General features: G+C 44.3%; 1 protein-coding gene across 4 annotated transcripts in view; it reads right to left on the bottom strand.

The window, feature by feature from the left end:
- The window catches only part of PHAF1 (phagophore assembly factor 1), a 32,148-nt gene extending 18,925 nt beyond the window's left edge, over window positions 1–13,223 (bottom strand). The window contains exons 1-4 of one of the 4 annotated variants that reach the window (XM_069550090.1): window positions 12,488–13,223; window positions 12,244–12,364; window positions 3,977–4,059; window positions 239–322 (exon numbers count right to left, since the gene is read on the bottom strand). In XM_069550090.1, coding sequence (XP_069406191.1) covers window positions 239–322; window positions 3,977–4,059; window positions 12,244–12,307 — 231 coding nt within the window. In that variant the 5' untranslated portion in view covers window positions 12,308–12,364; window positions 12,488–13,223. Of the gene's footprint in view, window positions 1–238; window positions 323–3,976; window positions 4,060–12,243; window positions 12,365–12,472 lie in introns of all 4 variants that reach the window. The other 3 variants (XM_069550094.1, XM_069550093.1, XM_069550092.1) reach the window with 3 other exon arrangements.
- Between the last annotated feature and the right edge of the window lie 2,904 nt (window positions 13,224–16,127).

Genomic DNA, 16,127 nt, shown 5'->3' with positions numbered 1-16,127 from the left:
TTCAACACTCTTTCCCCTTCACCTCTGGAGCCCAGAACTAAAGTCCCTCCCAGTCTCTTTCCAACCATCCCAATCTACCCCCAGCTTCTCTCTTAGGAGGACAAGCACAGCTTCAGTCTCCTATATTGTGGCTGTCTCTGAACCACAAGCCTACTCCCACTCAGGAGTTTCAGAAACATTCCACAACTGCACACATTAATCACCCTGACATGAAACTTCAGTTGTCATTTATAGTTACCTTAAGTCTCTGATTGAAAGCATCAAACAGTAGTTTGATCCCGTCCTGAGTCAGGTTAAGGATGAGGTCATGGCTTAGAGGAGACTACAAAAGACAAAATAATAAATAAATAAATACACACTCTGAACAACTAAGTATACTCATCAGCACCAGCTGAATTTGAAACCTTACAACATAAATGCATTGCACAGGGAGTATCTAAGTGTAGACAGCTGACAGGTTGGTTTGTGAATTCAGTGTCCTCTATGTCCAGTCTGCAACTGTTGCTTCATAATACTGGTTGAAAACAGCCTCTTTTCCAGGCTTTGAGTTATTACCTGGGAGAAAAGTCAAACTTATGTGGGCATATAGGCCATTTTCTTTCACAGGTTCAGGGTCCATATTTGTAGCATGAGTTTATTTACTGCTGTCAAAGCTACACAGTAATTGATGAGAAATACAAGCCTTATAAAAGGCCTCACGAGGATCCAAATTCAGCAAGGAATGGTCAGTGCATGTTAGCTGAACTTATGTTCCTTCACTCCCAGGCTGTTTGTACCACTCAAAGGAAACACATTTTATTCTTTGACTCTTTTTCGACATATTCTTGGACAAAGAAGTGCCTTGTGATCTGATTATGTATGAGATGACACTCTCACTCCCCACCGCCGCCGACACACACCATCCCATGTCACATGTGCCTCTTTCTGTAAAACCCAATCTGAGATCTAAGGAGTCATTTCTATATTTGCCCCTTATGAGTCCTGGGGGGAGGGGAGCAGCAGCAGAGCAATGGACAGAGCTGGCCCTGAGACTTGGTGAGCTGGTGACCTTAAGTGTTTCTCTAAACTTCTCTGTTTTTTCATGGGAATACTGTCATCCCTACCCCTCCAGGGTTGTCATGAAGACAGACAGTAGACCAGAAAGCACCAAGCACAGCACTCAGCATATAATACTCTTTCCTGGAGTCTGTCCCACCTGCCTGCTTCTGCTGCAAAGCAATCAATTCAAAGTCTGAAGACTCTCCATTGCCCTGAACCACGCTGCCCAGCAGTAGAAGAAAAACACCACCATTCAAAACCCTTTCCTTTCTTAAAACTGGCACATAGCTGCCAAAAAGATTTAGAGAAGTTTCTCTCTTTATAGAGCTTCTTAAGGTAGGCTCAGTGATTGAAGGTGGTGCCTGTCAGAGATAGAGATATAGGCTAGAAGGCCAGGTGCCCCTGCTGGTGTGGGCCTCACTGGAAAAATTCTCTAGAAAGAGCTTTCTGAGATTAGTTCATACTGTCCACTCCCCTCCACCTCACTAATCTTCACAAGATAGTAGGCCCAGGTGGCTCCATCATGCCTGGCAAACATCAGAAGAAAGAATGTTGTAATTTTCCAGTAGGTCTGTATGAATGTTTTTCTAAAACCAACAAGACTCAAGTAAGATGATGGAATAATGAACCTCACCTTAGGTCACTTATTCTCCCTCTATTTCTGAGGGAGAATATTTCTTATCTCTCCCTCTATTTACTCCATGGAGGTAAACAGGATGAAGCAACATTTCAGAATCTTTAAAGACCTTTGCTCGGAGTATCTGAATTTCTTAACACACTTCCAAGATCTGATCGTTTTTCCCTTGGCATTTCTACAATTTAGGACATAACTAAGCAGTATTCAAAAGCAACCAAATCATCCTCACAATCAATGTTTTATTGGTACTTTATATCTCCAGAACCAAAATCACATGTGCTATGTAGTGTTTAAGGAGGTCCTTCCAGTTCAATAAAACTGTCTCTGTTACTTGTTAACATCTCTTCCCTCTCAGGTGGGATCTACTTGACATGCACATTTAATTTCAAGCTGTGATCTGCTGGAAACAAGAAATTTATGAAATGTTTAATGGGGTCAAATGATGAAGCAAAGAGACAAATGGGAAAAGAAGGGAAGGAGGGCAACAAGGAAAGGATCCACATTTAAGAAGCATCATATCAGAGCTTTGAGAGGCCATTTCCTCTTGATCCTCATAAAAAGATTATTCTGTTATAAGGAAACCATCTGGAGAACCAGACTGGTTATTAACTTGCCACAGCTGTACAACCAAGAAATGGGGAAAGCATGGATATGAACCAAGGTCTGGATTTAAAACCCTGTTGTTCCAGCTGCTTAGAAGACATTAGGGGAAATTAGCTTAATTAATGCCAGAACAACTATTTGTACCCAGACTGGAATAACAGACAAGATAGTGATATAAGAAATAAGCCTCATTTAAAAAACTGGTTAAAAAGTTTAAAGACTACTTTCAACTGTATCGAATCTTGGGTGCCTAAATCTGATTGAACTAAATGTACAGATGGCTACAAGCTTGAGCAGCAGACCCATTATCCCTGTTTTGATGGCTGCTACTTGTCATTGAGTAATTCCCTCATGGTCTAATGCTGAGAGTCAGATTAGGTTAGGTATGATCTGATTGCAAAAAAGAGGAAGAGTCACCATTCTTCATTTTTCTTCAAAGAGAAACCACTTTGGCACTGTGGCTCCACAAACCTTTGCCCACTCCCGCAAGTCCTGTGGTTGGCACAAGAATTTCCAAATACTTGCTTGGAAATTAAGCCTTCTCTGTCTCAGAAGGATCTCTCACATGGGCCTCACTAGGCTGTCAGAGGTGCACAGTGCTATAAAATGTAATAATGTCTGGGTATAGGTAACACGCTCAACTCTGACACTAAGCCAAATGTGGAAGCCACATAGAAGTCTCAGTCCCCTTCATGTCAAAAATAACCTGCCATTTGCTTTAGGATCAGAAACTAATAAAAACAAATGGAACTAAAATCATCAAATTGGTACTTGAAAGGTCTCAGAAAAGGACTGAGAATATCTTGTAGCCTGCGTAGGATCAAAACTATCCCCTGAGGTTTATGACACACAGAGCACCACAAAGGCTGCTCCATAGGGCACCACAATGCCTGTGTCCTAGAAGAACCATGGCTTCCAAAGAAGTGGTATTTTTAGAGAGTTAAGAAGAATCCTATTTCTAAAGGTCTATAAAAATGTTTCCAACTTTACTTATAAAACCCAATTTAAAAAATCCTGGTATTCAGAAAGTTCTGCACCAGAGCTAACCTAAAATAAACTCTTTCTAGAAACTGAAAAGGTCTTTGTAGGCATGTACATTATACTATAAGGGTAGTTCTTGGCACAACATTTAACAAAGATTACCACAGGTCAGACAAAAGAAATAAGAGTAAAACACATCCATTAATTTGGAACCAATGTTTTGCAATTTTCATATTATCAGATCATTCTTATTAAAAGGGTGAACTATACCTGCTTCTTTTCAAGTCTGGGATGTTCTGCTAGCTAGAAATCTGCACTGCGACAATCCTGAATGCAAACCAAAGCAATTGACAAAGCAGAAAAGACTACTTTGAACATGAAAGTGGAAGGGAAGTACCCTAGAAGACCAGACAATCCCTGAAGTGGCCTCCCACTGAAAAATCCCCCTTTTAAGGGCCTGTAGATAAGTCAAACATAATCAAAAAGCAAGTTTGGTTATTACTGCTCATCTAAACTTCTAGCAGCACTAGATGATCAAAACTATAAGTGTTTCAGAATAAAAGAAAATGTACTTGGTAAGTGACTGTTAAAGACACTCCCATTCAAACACATTGACCTAGGAATCCCTGCCAGTCAGTATCTCCCAGAGCATTAACCTCCAGAGGTGAGTCACTGATTAGGGATGCTATTTCAGTAAACAAATTAGTTACCACTCACCTGTTCACTGTAGAGAACCTGAACATTTTTTATGATGCGACAGTGCTTCTGAAGAATGGCCACCGCCTGAGCCAAAGGCATTCCTGAAATAAAACAAGGACATTTGTGTGGTTACTTGGGCTATCCACTTACTGACATCTATCAGTGTACTAGGCATTAGTCCTTGCAGTAAAGCCAAAGGTGGGAATGGGAGCCTCTAAGGTCTATGGACATACTGAGTAAATAAAAGTTTAATAAGCCCAATAAGTAGTAAGATCTAGAGAATAAAGTTAACAGCAAGCACTAAGAGAAAAACTGGACTGTATAAGGGGAAGGAGTAAATAGAAAAGACTTCCTGGAAATGGGGACTTCTATGCTGATCCCTAAGCAGGCAAAGGGGTTGGAGAAAGCCAAGTCAGTAGGAACCAAAAAAGAAAGAAATGCACTGACTACATGACTCTGGAGACCACGATTCTGATTCTCACTCTGCCATGATTAAGTATAACCTAGGCAAGTCCTTCCTCTTTTCCTTTCTGATATTTGTCTCCTCATTGAGTCAGCAGGAGCAGATGATTTGTAAGCGCTCATTTAAAAAGTGAAGAATCATATGTCTACCAGAATCAACTTATTTTACCAAGAATTTCACTGGATTCTCACTTATCAACCCACAAACATCCTCTAAATCTTAACATTTGATTTAACTTATGGCCCATTATAAACAAATGAATATATGCCTCCCTGCCCCAGTTTAAGAAATTGAAACTACAATGACATCTCTAAGATTCCAGGGACTCACATGTACTTAGTTGCTCAGTTGTGTCCACCTCTTTGTGACCCCATCGACCATAGCCCACCAGGCGTCTCTGTCCATGGGATTCTCCAGGCAAGAATACTGAAGTGGGTTGCCATGCCCTCCTCCAGGGGATCTTCCCAACCCAGGGATTGAACACAGGTCTCCCACACTACAGGTGGATTCTTTACCATCTGAGCCACCAGGGAAGCTCAGGGACTCATGGAGAACAGTAAAAGTATGTTTTCACAGAGTGCATTATGTTTCAAATAAGAAGAAACTCACAGAAACAATCCAAAAACAAAGTTTCATGAGTGCAAGGACAGTGTCTGTGTTATTCACTGTTATTCACCACTCTTTGGATCTCCAGCATTGGGGACCCACATAGTAGCTGTTGAATAAACATTTATTTAGTGAGACTGAAGGATTATGGGCTAGGTAATAAGAGAAAGGAAGAGAGACCACCACATGACCTTGGGTCAGGACAGTGGCTCACATTCAAGATCAGTTTACCTCTGATTAGAGGAGAGATGTGCAGAGAAGCTCACAGAGAAAGCAGTAGGTTAAAAAAATGTGTGGCCCATCTACATTTAAATGATAATTTGACCCTGCCTTTATTCAGTGGCCCATTCTACGGTTTGAAGAAAGTTGGAGTAACCAGACCTTAAGGTATTCCCAGCACAAGGCCTGGAACCTGGTAGAGACTTAAATGTTCATTGAGAATATGAACAAGTTGATGCATTCATTCCTCAGCGCTGGCATTCCATAAATCGAGGAGCATCTATGCTGTCTCTCCCAGGGAGAATAGTAAACATCCATGTGGGCAAGACAGATAATCTCAGGTGCTAAGAAAGAGAAGACCACATGGCACAAACCAGTTTCTTGTGGGAGAGTTCTTTCACACCTAACCACATCAAATTCCTGGCCTTGGAGTCTTGGGTCCTGAGTCATTCAGGAGTAACCCACCTGGAGGAGACAAAGAAGCCACCGATGACCGGTTGTCACACAGCTGCTAGTTGAGGAAAGCTACAAATGGCCTCCAAAAGGAACCAACTGTGTATATGGCAAAGAAATCAGAGAACTGTTCTAGCTTGAAGAGTTACCTAACCACCCAAAGGGTGTGGACTATATGGTCCATCATCTGAACTGTACAAATCCTACACCTTACTCATTATTAGCCTGCTTATAACCCTCCAATGGTTTCCCATTCAGTTCAGTTTAGTTCAGTCGCTCAGTTGTGTCCGACTCTTCGCGACCCCATGAATCGCAGCACGCCAGGCCTCCCTGTCCATCACCAACTCCCGGAGTTCACTCAGACTCACGTCCATCATGTCAGTGATGCCATCCAGCCCTCTCATCCTCTGTTGTCCCCTTCTCCTCCTGCCCCCAATCCCTCCCAGTATCAGTCTTTTCCAATTAGTCAACTCTTCTCATGAGGTGGCCAAAGTACTGGAGTTTCAGCTTCAGCATCATTCACTCCAAAGAAATCCCAGGGCTGATCTCCTTCAGAATGGACTGGTTGAATCTCTTTGCAGTCCAAGGGACTCTCAAGAGTCTTCTCCAATACCACAGTTCAAAAGCATCAATTCTTCAGCGCTCAGCTTTCTTAGTCCAACTCTCACATCCATACATGACCACAGGAAAAACCATAGCTTTGACTAGATGGACCTTTGTTGGCAAAGTAATGTCTCTGCTTTTGAATATGCTATCTAGGTTGGTCATAACTTTCCTTCCAAGGAGTAAGCGTCTTAATTTCATGGCTGCAATCACCATTTGCAGTGATTTTGGAGTCCCCCAAAATGAAGTCTGACACTGTTTCCCCGTCTACTTCCCATGAAGTGATGGGACCAGATGCCTTGATCTTAGTTTTCTGAATGTTGAGCTTTAAGCCAACTTTTTCACTCTTCTCTTTCACTTTTATCAAGAGGCTTTTTAGCTCCTCTTCACTTCCTGCCATAAGGGTAGTGTCATCTGCATATCTGAGGTTATTGATACTTCTCCCAGCAATCTTGATTCCAGCTTGTGTTTCTTCTGTCGCAGCATTTCTCATGATGTACTCTGCATATAAGTTAAATAAGCAGGGTGACAATATACAGCCTTGAAGTACTCCTTTTCCTATTTGGAACCAGTCTGTTGTTCCATGTCCAGTTCTAGCTGTTGCTTCCTGACCTGCATATAGGTCACAGTTTATTGTGATCCACACAGTCAAAGGCTTTGGCACAGTCAATAAAGCAGAAATAGTTTTTCTGGAACTCTCTTGCTTTTTCCATGATCCAGCAGATGTTAGCAATTTGATCTCTGATTCCTCTGCCTTTTCTGTGGCTCAGAGCATGAACTCCTTATTGCCAAATTCAGACTTAAATTGAAGAAAGTGGAGAAAACCACTAGACCATTCAGGTATGACCTAAATCAAATCCCTTATGATTACAGAGTGGAAGTGAGAAATAGATCTAAGGGCCTAGATCTGATAGATAGAGTGTGTGATAAACTATGGACAGAGATTCGTGACACTGTACAGGAGACAGGGATCAAGACCATCCCCATGGAAAAGAAATGCAAAAAAGCAAAATGGCTGTCTGAGGAGGCCTTACAAATAGCTGTGAAAAGAAGAGAAGCAAAAAGCAAAGGAGAAAAGGAAAGACAGAAGCATTTGAATGCAGAGTTCCAAACAATAGCAAGAAGAGATAAGAAAGCCTTCCTCAGTGATCAATGCAAAGAAATAGAGGAAAACAACAGAATGGGAAAGACTAGAGATCTCTTCAAGATAATTAGAGATACCAAGGGAACATTTCATACAAAGATGGGCTCGATAAAGGACAGAAATGGTATGGACCTAACAGAAGCAGAAGATATTAAGAAGAGGTGGCAAAAATACACAGAAGAACTGTACAAAAAAGAGCTTCACCACCCAGATAATCACGATGGTGTGATCACTCACCTAGAGCCAGACATCCTGGAATGTGAAGTCAAGTGGGGCTTAGAAAGCATCACTATGAACAAAGCTAGTGGAGGTGATGGAATTCCAGTTGAGCTATTTCAAATCCTGGAAGATGATGCTGTGAAAGTGCTGCACTTTCACAACTTTGGAAAACTCAGCAGTGGCCACAGGACTGGAAAAGGTCAGTTTTCATTCCCATCCCAAAGAAAGGCAATGCCAAAGAATGCTCAAACGACCGCACAATTGCACTCATCTCACACGCTAGTAAAGTAAATGCTCAAAATTCTCCAAGCCAGGCTTCAGCAATACGTGAACTATGAAATTCCCGATGTTCAAGCTGGTTTTAGAAAAGGCAGAGGTTTCCCATTACAGGGAGATAAAACCCAACCAATATGCCCTCAGCCAAGAGCCCTGAATACTTTGGACCTTGTCTACCCCCATCATTCCTTTCACTTCTCACCAAGCCTCCCAGCACACATTATGCTCTTTTCCACTTTAGGCTTTTGCATTAACTCTGGACTCTGCTGGAATGTTCTTCCCATAGCTAGCTCTTCTCACTCTTCAGGTCTTGGCTCACACTTCACTTCCCTGACTGCCTTATCTAATCAAATCTCCCATCCCATTTATTTATCTGTAAGTCTTGCCTTTATGTCTCCTTGCTGATGTAGAGCTGTCTGTCTTACAGCTGTATCCTTAGCACTCAATCACCGTGCTCAACACCACAGGAAGTAGTCCTATGTATCTGCTAAGCTCTGAAGGAGTGAAACAAAGCAATCAGGTACAATACCCAGATCCTCTAGCCCTTGTGATCACCCTCCTCCTCTGAGAATTTTCTTCCTGTCTCCATCAGTATCACTCTCTCCTGCTGCTCCTCCGACTTTCCCAGGTCTTGATATCGGACGATATTTCCTTCTGCTCATCCCTCGTGTACCCAACCACCTAGTTTCTGATTCACATCTTAATCTGTTTTCTGTATAAATCAAAGTCAAATAAAAAGTTGACAGATAAAAAAGCAACTTTTAAATTTTCTCTTCATTCTACCCTCTCCTCTATATTCTGGACTTCAGTATCTCTAATATCTATAGTCACTCAAGCCAGAAAACTAAATTCCTCTTCCTTACCCATCTCTTCAAATTTTCTTCCTAAACCCATGCCCACAACACACTACTAACAGACATCCTTTCCCCCACTGAACAGAGTCTCTCTGATAGTGTCCCAGGAAGGTAACTAAAAAGCAAGGAATCTGGGGAACTGATCTCCCACTAGTACATCACACTCTAGTTACAATACCAAATTGCTCACAGCTCCCACCGCCCCCCCCCCCCATCTATCTTTCCCACTTAAAAAAAGCAAAGAAACTGACTGGAAGATTTACGTCTATGGAAGTGTAGATGAGAAATCTGGCAGCAGACTTCTGACAGGGCCTTCCTGGTGCTCACTGGCTCCAGGAATAGTACCGGCTCCTGGCTCCTAGAGATTGATAAGAATCCTCCTCTGAATTCTCTGGTCAGGTCAAGTCTCTTCCATAAAATAAACTGTTTTTTAAATAATAAAATGAAATATTTCTGTAATCCTTCCCCTCCACTAGACTAAATTCTTCAGGGCATATGCCTACTTCTTCTCACTCAATTTTCAATGACTATAAGCAGAGTCCACAGAATGAGCCTTCAACAGAGTAAGCCCCTAGTCTCTCTGGAACAAGGTGATCTCAGAGAAGGCTACTGTCCACTCACTCTTTATATTTACCCAGCTTGGGGATCTTCACGATGTTAAAAAAAAAAAAATATTGGTGTATAGTTGATATAAAATGTTGTGGTTTCTGCTATACAGCAAAGTGAATCAGTTATATATCTCTCTCTATATATCTATCTATAGCCATTCTTTTAAAAATTCTTTTCTCATATAGGTCATTATAGAATATTGAGAATTTCCTCTGCTATACAGCAGGTCTTTATTAGCTATCTCTTTTTAAAGATTAATTTAAAAACAAATTTAGAGATATGTCTCCACACCAATACATTCTGTAAGTCTCATTGAAAACACTTAAGTTTGCACTGCCTTTGCTCCACCATTGGTCAAGCCAAGGTGGTACCAGCAAAAGATTCCTCTCTGCCTAGGCTTTCTTATCTCTGTGTTGTTCCCTAATCTCCTAACAGTACAAAGGTCAGGAAGGCAGCCAAAAAGCTGGATGCAGCTCCTCACTGTGATGCCAGGCAGATGAAGGCAAGAACTGGATACATCTGCATTTGCACAGATGCTAAAAAGAAACCTGGAGACTAAGCTGAGCCAATCCTCAGAAGGGCAGAGCAGTGAGAAGCAGGAAATCTCTACTAGGCTTCTTTTTATCCTTTCTACCTTTCTGAGCCTGTTCCTCACCTGGCAAATAGAGATAACCTCACAGGGTTGTGGTGACTTTAGCCTAAGAATATAATTCTAAAGCACAGATTCACTTCTTAGGCCTATCCCTACCTATTAGCCTAAATTTCAGCTTAAATGTGTTAAGGGCTGGTAAGAAGACTGAGAAAGAGGGAAAATTACTTTTTAATAAAAAGCTTAGGGAAGTTAAATGACCATCTCTCAGGCAGACATAATACAAAAATGTGGATTTTTTTGGCCATGTTGCACAGCTTGGAGCCTCTTAGGTCCCCAACCAGGGACTGAACCCCAGCCCACCGCAGTGAAAATGCCAAGTCCTAACAACTAGAAAGAAAGTGAAGTCGCTCAGTCGTGTCCGACTCTTTGCAACCCCATGGACTGTAGCCTACCAGGCTCCTCCCTCCATGGGATTCTCCAGGCAAGAGTACTGGAGTGGGTTGCCATTTCCTTCTCCAGAGGATCTTCCAGACCCAGGGATCAAATCCAGGTCTCCTGCATTCTAGGCAGATGCTTTAACCTCTGAGCCACCAGGGAAGCCCAATCACTAGATCGCCAGGGAATTTCCCCTAAGTGCAGACTTTCAAGACAGAAAAAGGAATCATCAAGGCTGATGATCATCAGGCTTATTCCCTGTATGAGCTTTCCCTCAAAGTTCAGTTCTAGGCCCAACATACAGAAATGCTCTTTTCACTACTTGTGGTTGGTATTTAGACAGCCTGAAAGAACTACCCAAATCTTTGATTCCTAGAAACTGGCAAACTTTGGAGTAGGGGTTAAAGTATCACAACAACACTTGACAGAAGCAACCTTACTCTCCCACCTCATTTTTTGCAAATCTCAAATGATACTCTCTACTTTTGACCCAGAGACTGTACTTGTAGATACACAACCTAGTCACACCATCAAGCACAGTTTGAACCTATAGTCATAGTTTTCACTCTGCCCTGTGAAGTCCTGGGATGAGAAGCTGTGTTTAGGGGAGGTTCTTTCCTAACTAGAAGCCAAACAGCATCGGCAAAACAAATGGGCCTGGAGGCAATGATATCATTAGCCTGTCAATCAGGTTCTTGGTGCTTTGCAAGAAGCTGAAGTGTTTCATCCCAGTTAAGTTATGGGAGAAGGGGGCTGCAAATTCTCAACTGGCTCCTACAACCCAGAGGCAGCTTGCTGTTCAGTTCAGAGACACGAGCACCAGTAGAATTCCATTAGCAAATGTGTTCTGCAGTTTCTCACCTACCCTATCTCCATATACAGGAGTCTTCCAGATTCAAGGATAAACTATAGCCCAATGGAGCAGCTGATTCAGTCCAGTAGCCCAAATTAGTGTGACAAAAGTTCAGGCCTGCACAAACAAACAGCACAAACACCTGCTCCCCACCCCCTTTTCCCAGTGCTGGAACATAAAAGTAAACACACTCTGGGGTTACTGAATCCAAATACTAGTACACAGAAAGGCAGCGACATTGAGGAAAAGGGGAAAACATGGGCCAAATCCCACAGAATGCCCAACCTGCATTTTTACAAACCAAATGTTACTTTACTCAAACTCTTATATCATTCAACCATTCACTCTCTCCGCTAAAGTCTGGGTTTAGGATTACACCACACATCGACATTAAAAACGAGAAGGAAGCTAGTCAGCAGTTGCTTTAAAACACAAAAACTCTCCTCAGTTCCCCTGACTAGCTCCCCAGTATGTGACGATGAGAACGGTGCCTAGGTTTCTCCTTCCGGAGAGGCTACACAAGGCCCAGAAAAGCAAAGGGAGATGAACTACCGGAGCGGTATTTAAGGATGTCAGTCACTCCTTAGCTATTTGGTTTGTAAAATGGGTACAGAAGTAACAATCTTAGCGACCCTCAGGCCTCCCCGGAGGCAGCCTGATATAATCATGCACCGGAGAACAGGGTCAGGCCATGTAAACGTTTGGGGCGTGTCAGCCATTGTTATTATTATTATTGTAGCACTGCCCCGGGAGGGGCCCCGCCGAGGCCTGATGCAAAGGCGTCAGGGCCCGGCTGAGCGACAGGCTGCCAGGTCGGGGCCGGTATCTAGTGACTGGAGTCCCAAAGAGTCAAGGAGCCGCGGGTGCAGGGGAGTAAGGGGCAGAGCCCAGAGATGGGAAGGGCAGGGAAAGAAGGAAGGATCAGCGAGAAGGGTCGTGGGGGAAGACTCCACACTCACCCAGCGCGAATTCCCATTGCTCGTTTCCCAGAGAGCGCTCGGGCACCACCTCCAGATCCAGCATTGGTTCGGCTCTCCGGGCCGGGGCGGCCTCCCTGCGGCAGCGCAGACGGGACCGGAGCTTAAGAAACAAAGCAGCAGGTGACTCACCACCCCCGCCGGCCCTCGACGGCCCGGCTCTCCACCTCTATCCTGTCGCCAGCGCTACTGGCCCCACACTACACCTCACCTGACCTCACCTCACCTCACTTCACCGGCAGCAGCCTGGGGCAGCGGCGGCAGCAGGAGCGTCTGCGGCAAAAGTGGCGTGCAAGGCCGTAAAGTGTGGCGGAGGCGGGGCGAAGGCGGGATTTCAATCGCGGGGGCGGAGCTAAGGCGGAGTCACTCCCGCGCAAACACCGGATAGGCGGTTGCGACAGTCCTGCAAAAAACACAAAGGCCTGTGAGTACCTTCCGGAAGTGCGGGTGTTGGAATGAGGAGCATCACATTCCGTGCGCCCCGACATCCGCACACCACAGTGAACACGTTTCACAAAAGGGTGCGTGACCACGCAACACATACATGTAACATGGCTATACAGAGCCTCTCTGCCGTCTACATGTACGTCCCACTCACAGTCACTGAACGCAAAAGGAGTTCCGAGAGCGCACAGTCTGAGGCCCAGCGGGGAGGGAGGATGTGGAGCCTCAAAGCTCAAGCCGCCCCAGCGCCCTACCACTCCCGGTTGGGGCCGAGACTGACGGTGGCCGCAGCTGCCTCTAGTTGTCCAGAAATGATTCCTTCTCCCTGCGGCCCCTGGGGCTTGGGTCGAGCTCAAAGCAAGCGAGGAGTGGGTTCGAGTACTTGTGTTGGGGTGGGACAGGGGTGGGGAAGTTGAGGGAGCGAACTAGGTTAGAGAGTAGCTAAATAGCCGACCTCCTTCCGCTGTGCACAGTCCCGAGGGCTGCAAGCCGAAGACTGCTGGCAGCCGCTCAGACTCTGCCCGAGCACCGGCTTTGCCGCCAGCGCTGTGTGGTTTTCATCAAACCTATGGTGCTTTTTGTGCCTGTTTCCTCATTTACAAGTCGGGAGTAGGGTGTCCTCCAGCCTGTTCAGCCTGAGCTTCTGGCCAATGCCCTGGGGCACTCTAAAACTGAAAGACAACCAGGTTTCTTCTGGAGCTGACCCTTCATGGACGGAATCTCTGGATTCTCACAACCACCCTGGGATGCAAGATTGGTCCTATCTCACTTTACAGGCGAGGGGGTAGGGGGTGGGGTTGGGGGAGAGGCCCAGAGAGGCTGAAGGCCTTTTGGTTCGAGGGGGTAGAATTCAAATTCTTTCCATTATATTGCCCCTGGAGGAAAATGTTTTTAGCAGAGAGTGACATGTTGAATTCTTAAACTGGTTTGGTAGGAGTGTAACATGGGAGATTCTACCAAAACTTGAGGTCATTTCTACTGATAATAAAATAAACATGGAGAAAGCTATCCATTTGCAACATCCTATGCCAAAAGAATAAAACTGAGTCATTAAGATGTCCAGGCTTCCCTGATAGCTCAGTTGGTAAAGAATCCACCTGCAGTGCAGGAGACCCCTGTTCAATTCCTGGGTCGGGAACACCTGCTGGAGAAAGGATAGGCTACCCACTCCAGTCCATCAGTAGAGAAGTGGCTAACTATGATATATGTGTTAACAGGACCCTCCTCCCTTTAAAAAAAAAGTTGTAGTTGCTTTACAGTGTTTAGTTACCGCTGCATATAGCAAGGTGAATTAACTATATGTTTATATATATATATATAGCCCCCTTTTTGGATTTCCTTTCCATTTGGGCCACCATAGAGTATTGAGTAGAGTTCCCTGTGCTATACAGTAGGTTTTCATCAGTTACTTATTTTATACATGCTGCTGCTGCTGCTAAGTCGCTTCAGTCGTGTCCAACTCTGTGCAACCACATAGACAGCAGCCCACCAGGCTCCCCCATCCCTGGGATTCTCCAGGCAAGAACACTGGAGTGGGTTGCCATTCCCTTCTCCAATGCATGAAAGTGAAAAGTGAAAGTGAAGTCACTGAGTCATGTTCAACTCTCAGCGACCCCATGGACTGCAGCCTACCAAGCTCCTCCGTCCATGGGATTTTCCAGGCAAGAGTACTGGAGTGGGGTGCCACTGCCTTCTCCATTTTATACATAGTAGTGTATATATGTCCATCCCAATCTCCTAATTCATTCCATCCCCGCCTTACCACTTGGTATCCATACCTTCGTTCTCTACGTCTATTTCTGCATTGCAAATAGGAGGGAAAGAGAGGAAAATTAAATATTTAAGAATTCAAAGGGTGGCCTGTAGTAGTCACAGATATTCTCTTTCCTGGGCAAAAGGTAGACTGTGGTTCTCTGTCCAGATGAAGTTGAGCATGGCCCTTGTGATTTGCTAGGTCCAGTGAAATGAAACTGAAGATGCGTGTGTTAAGTTTCAGATGACAGTTTTAAAAGTCAGTGCCCCTTTCATTACACTGTCTTCTTGGCTCTGTCACATGATGGCAATGTTCCTGTGATGGCTCTATCAGCCTAGGTCAATGGGCAGGTATTGACCTGATGGATATTTAGCAAATAATTCTTTAAGCCAATAAAATTTGAGGAGTTTTAGGCAACACAACCAGCTTGTCCAGGTAAGAAAAAATCGTCAGTTATGCCTCCTGTACTCTTTTCTCTGACTTGAAGTGTTTTCATGCTCGCTAAGCTACCCTTAATCTTCCTCTTGCATCACCGTATCAATGGGACAAACTTGCTGCTTCTAATCTTGTTCTATCAGCCAAAACGAGCTTTATCAAACACCTTTTCCCTCAAACGCCCAACCGCTCACTGGCTTCCTGTTTGACCTTGGGAATTGTCCAGGGACTTTAACATGACTGGAAGAGTCCAGCACTGCTGGTGACCCTCACCCTGGCCCCGGCTGACCCTTTCAGATTCATCTCACTGCAGCAGACCCCCCCACCCCCACCCCCTACCTCGTTCCACCAGTCACACTCAGCTGCACTTAGCTTCTCAAACTTGCCATGCTACCTATAATACTTCTGTCATGATGACAGTCGGATCTCAGTTCAGATGTCTCAAGGAAGTCTTTTTGACCACCCAGACCAAGTTAGATGTGCCCCGTAAGATCCACAACTTCCAATACAAGTTGTGTATTTTGTCTGCTTTTGGTTCACTTTTGAGTCAGATCGTAGATTCCCTGAGGACAAAGACCGTGTCTATTTGGGGGCTTCCCTGGTAGCTCAGCTGGTAAAGAATCCTCCAATGCAGGAGACCCCAGTTTGATTCCTGGGTTTGGAAGACAGGCTGGAGAAGGGATAGGCTATCCACTCCAGTATTCTTGGGCTTCCCTGGTGACTGAACTGTTAAGAATCTGCCTGCAACTCGGGAGACATGGTTTCATCCGGACATAACTGAGCGACTTTCACTTTACTGTTTTGGGCACTGGATATACAATTCTGCCCTAAATGATCCCAGGAGGTAAAATAGTCACACTTTGTTTTAAAAACACTGAGACACAATAGTTTCCTTTTTAAAAAAACATTTTTCCTTTTGGAAATAAGTATGATCTATGTCCTTTCCTAAAGAAAGGCAATGTCAAAGAATGCTCAAACTACCACACAACTGCACTCATCACACGCTAGTAAAGTAATGCTCAAAATTCTCCAAGCCAGGCTTCAGCAATACGTGAACCATGAACTTCCCGATGTTCAAGCTGGTTTTAGAAAAGGCAGAGGAACCAGAGATCAAATTGCCAACATCACCTGGATCATCAAAAAGCAAGAGTTCCAGAAAAACATGTTTCTGCTTTATTGACTATGCCAAAGCCTTTGACTCTGTGGATCACAATAAACTGGAAAATTCTGAAAG

The sequence above is a fragment of the Ovis canadensis genome, chromosome 14, assembly GCF_042477335.2.
Source record: "Ovis canadensis isolate MfBH-ARS-UI-01 breed Bighorn chromosome 14, ARS-UI_OviCan_v2, whole genome shotgun sequence".
Lineage (NCBI taxonomy): Eukaryota > Metazoa > Chordata > Mammalia > Artiodactyla > Bovidae > Ovis > Ovis canadensis.
Note: the sequence above shows the minus strand (reverse complement) of the source record. Positions and strands in the feature narration are given on the sequence as shown.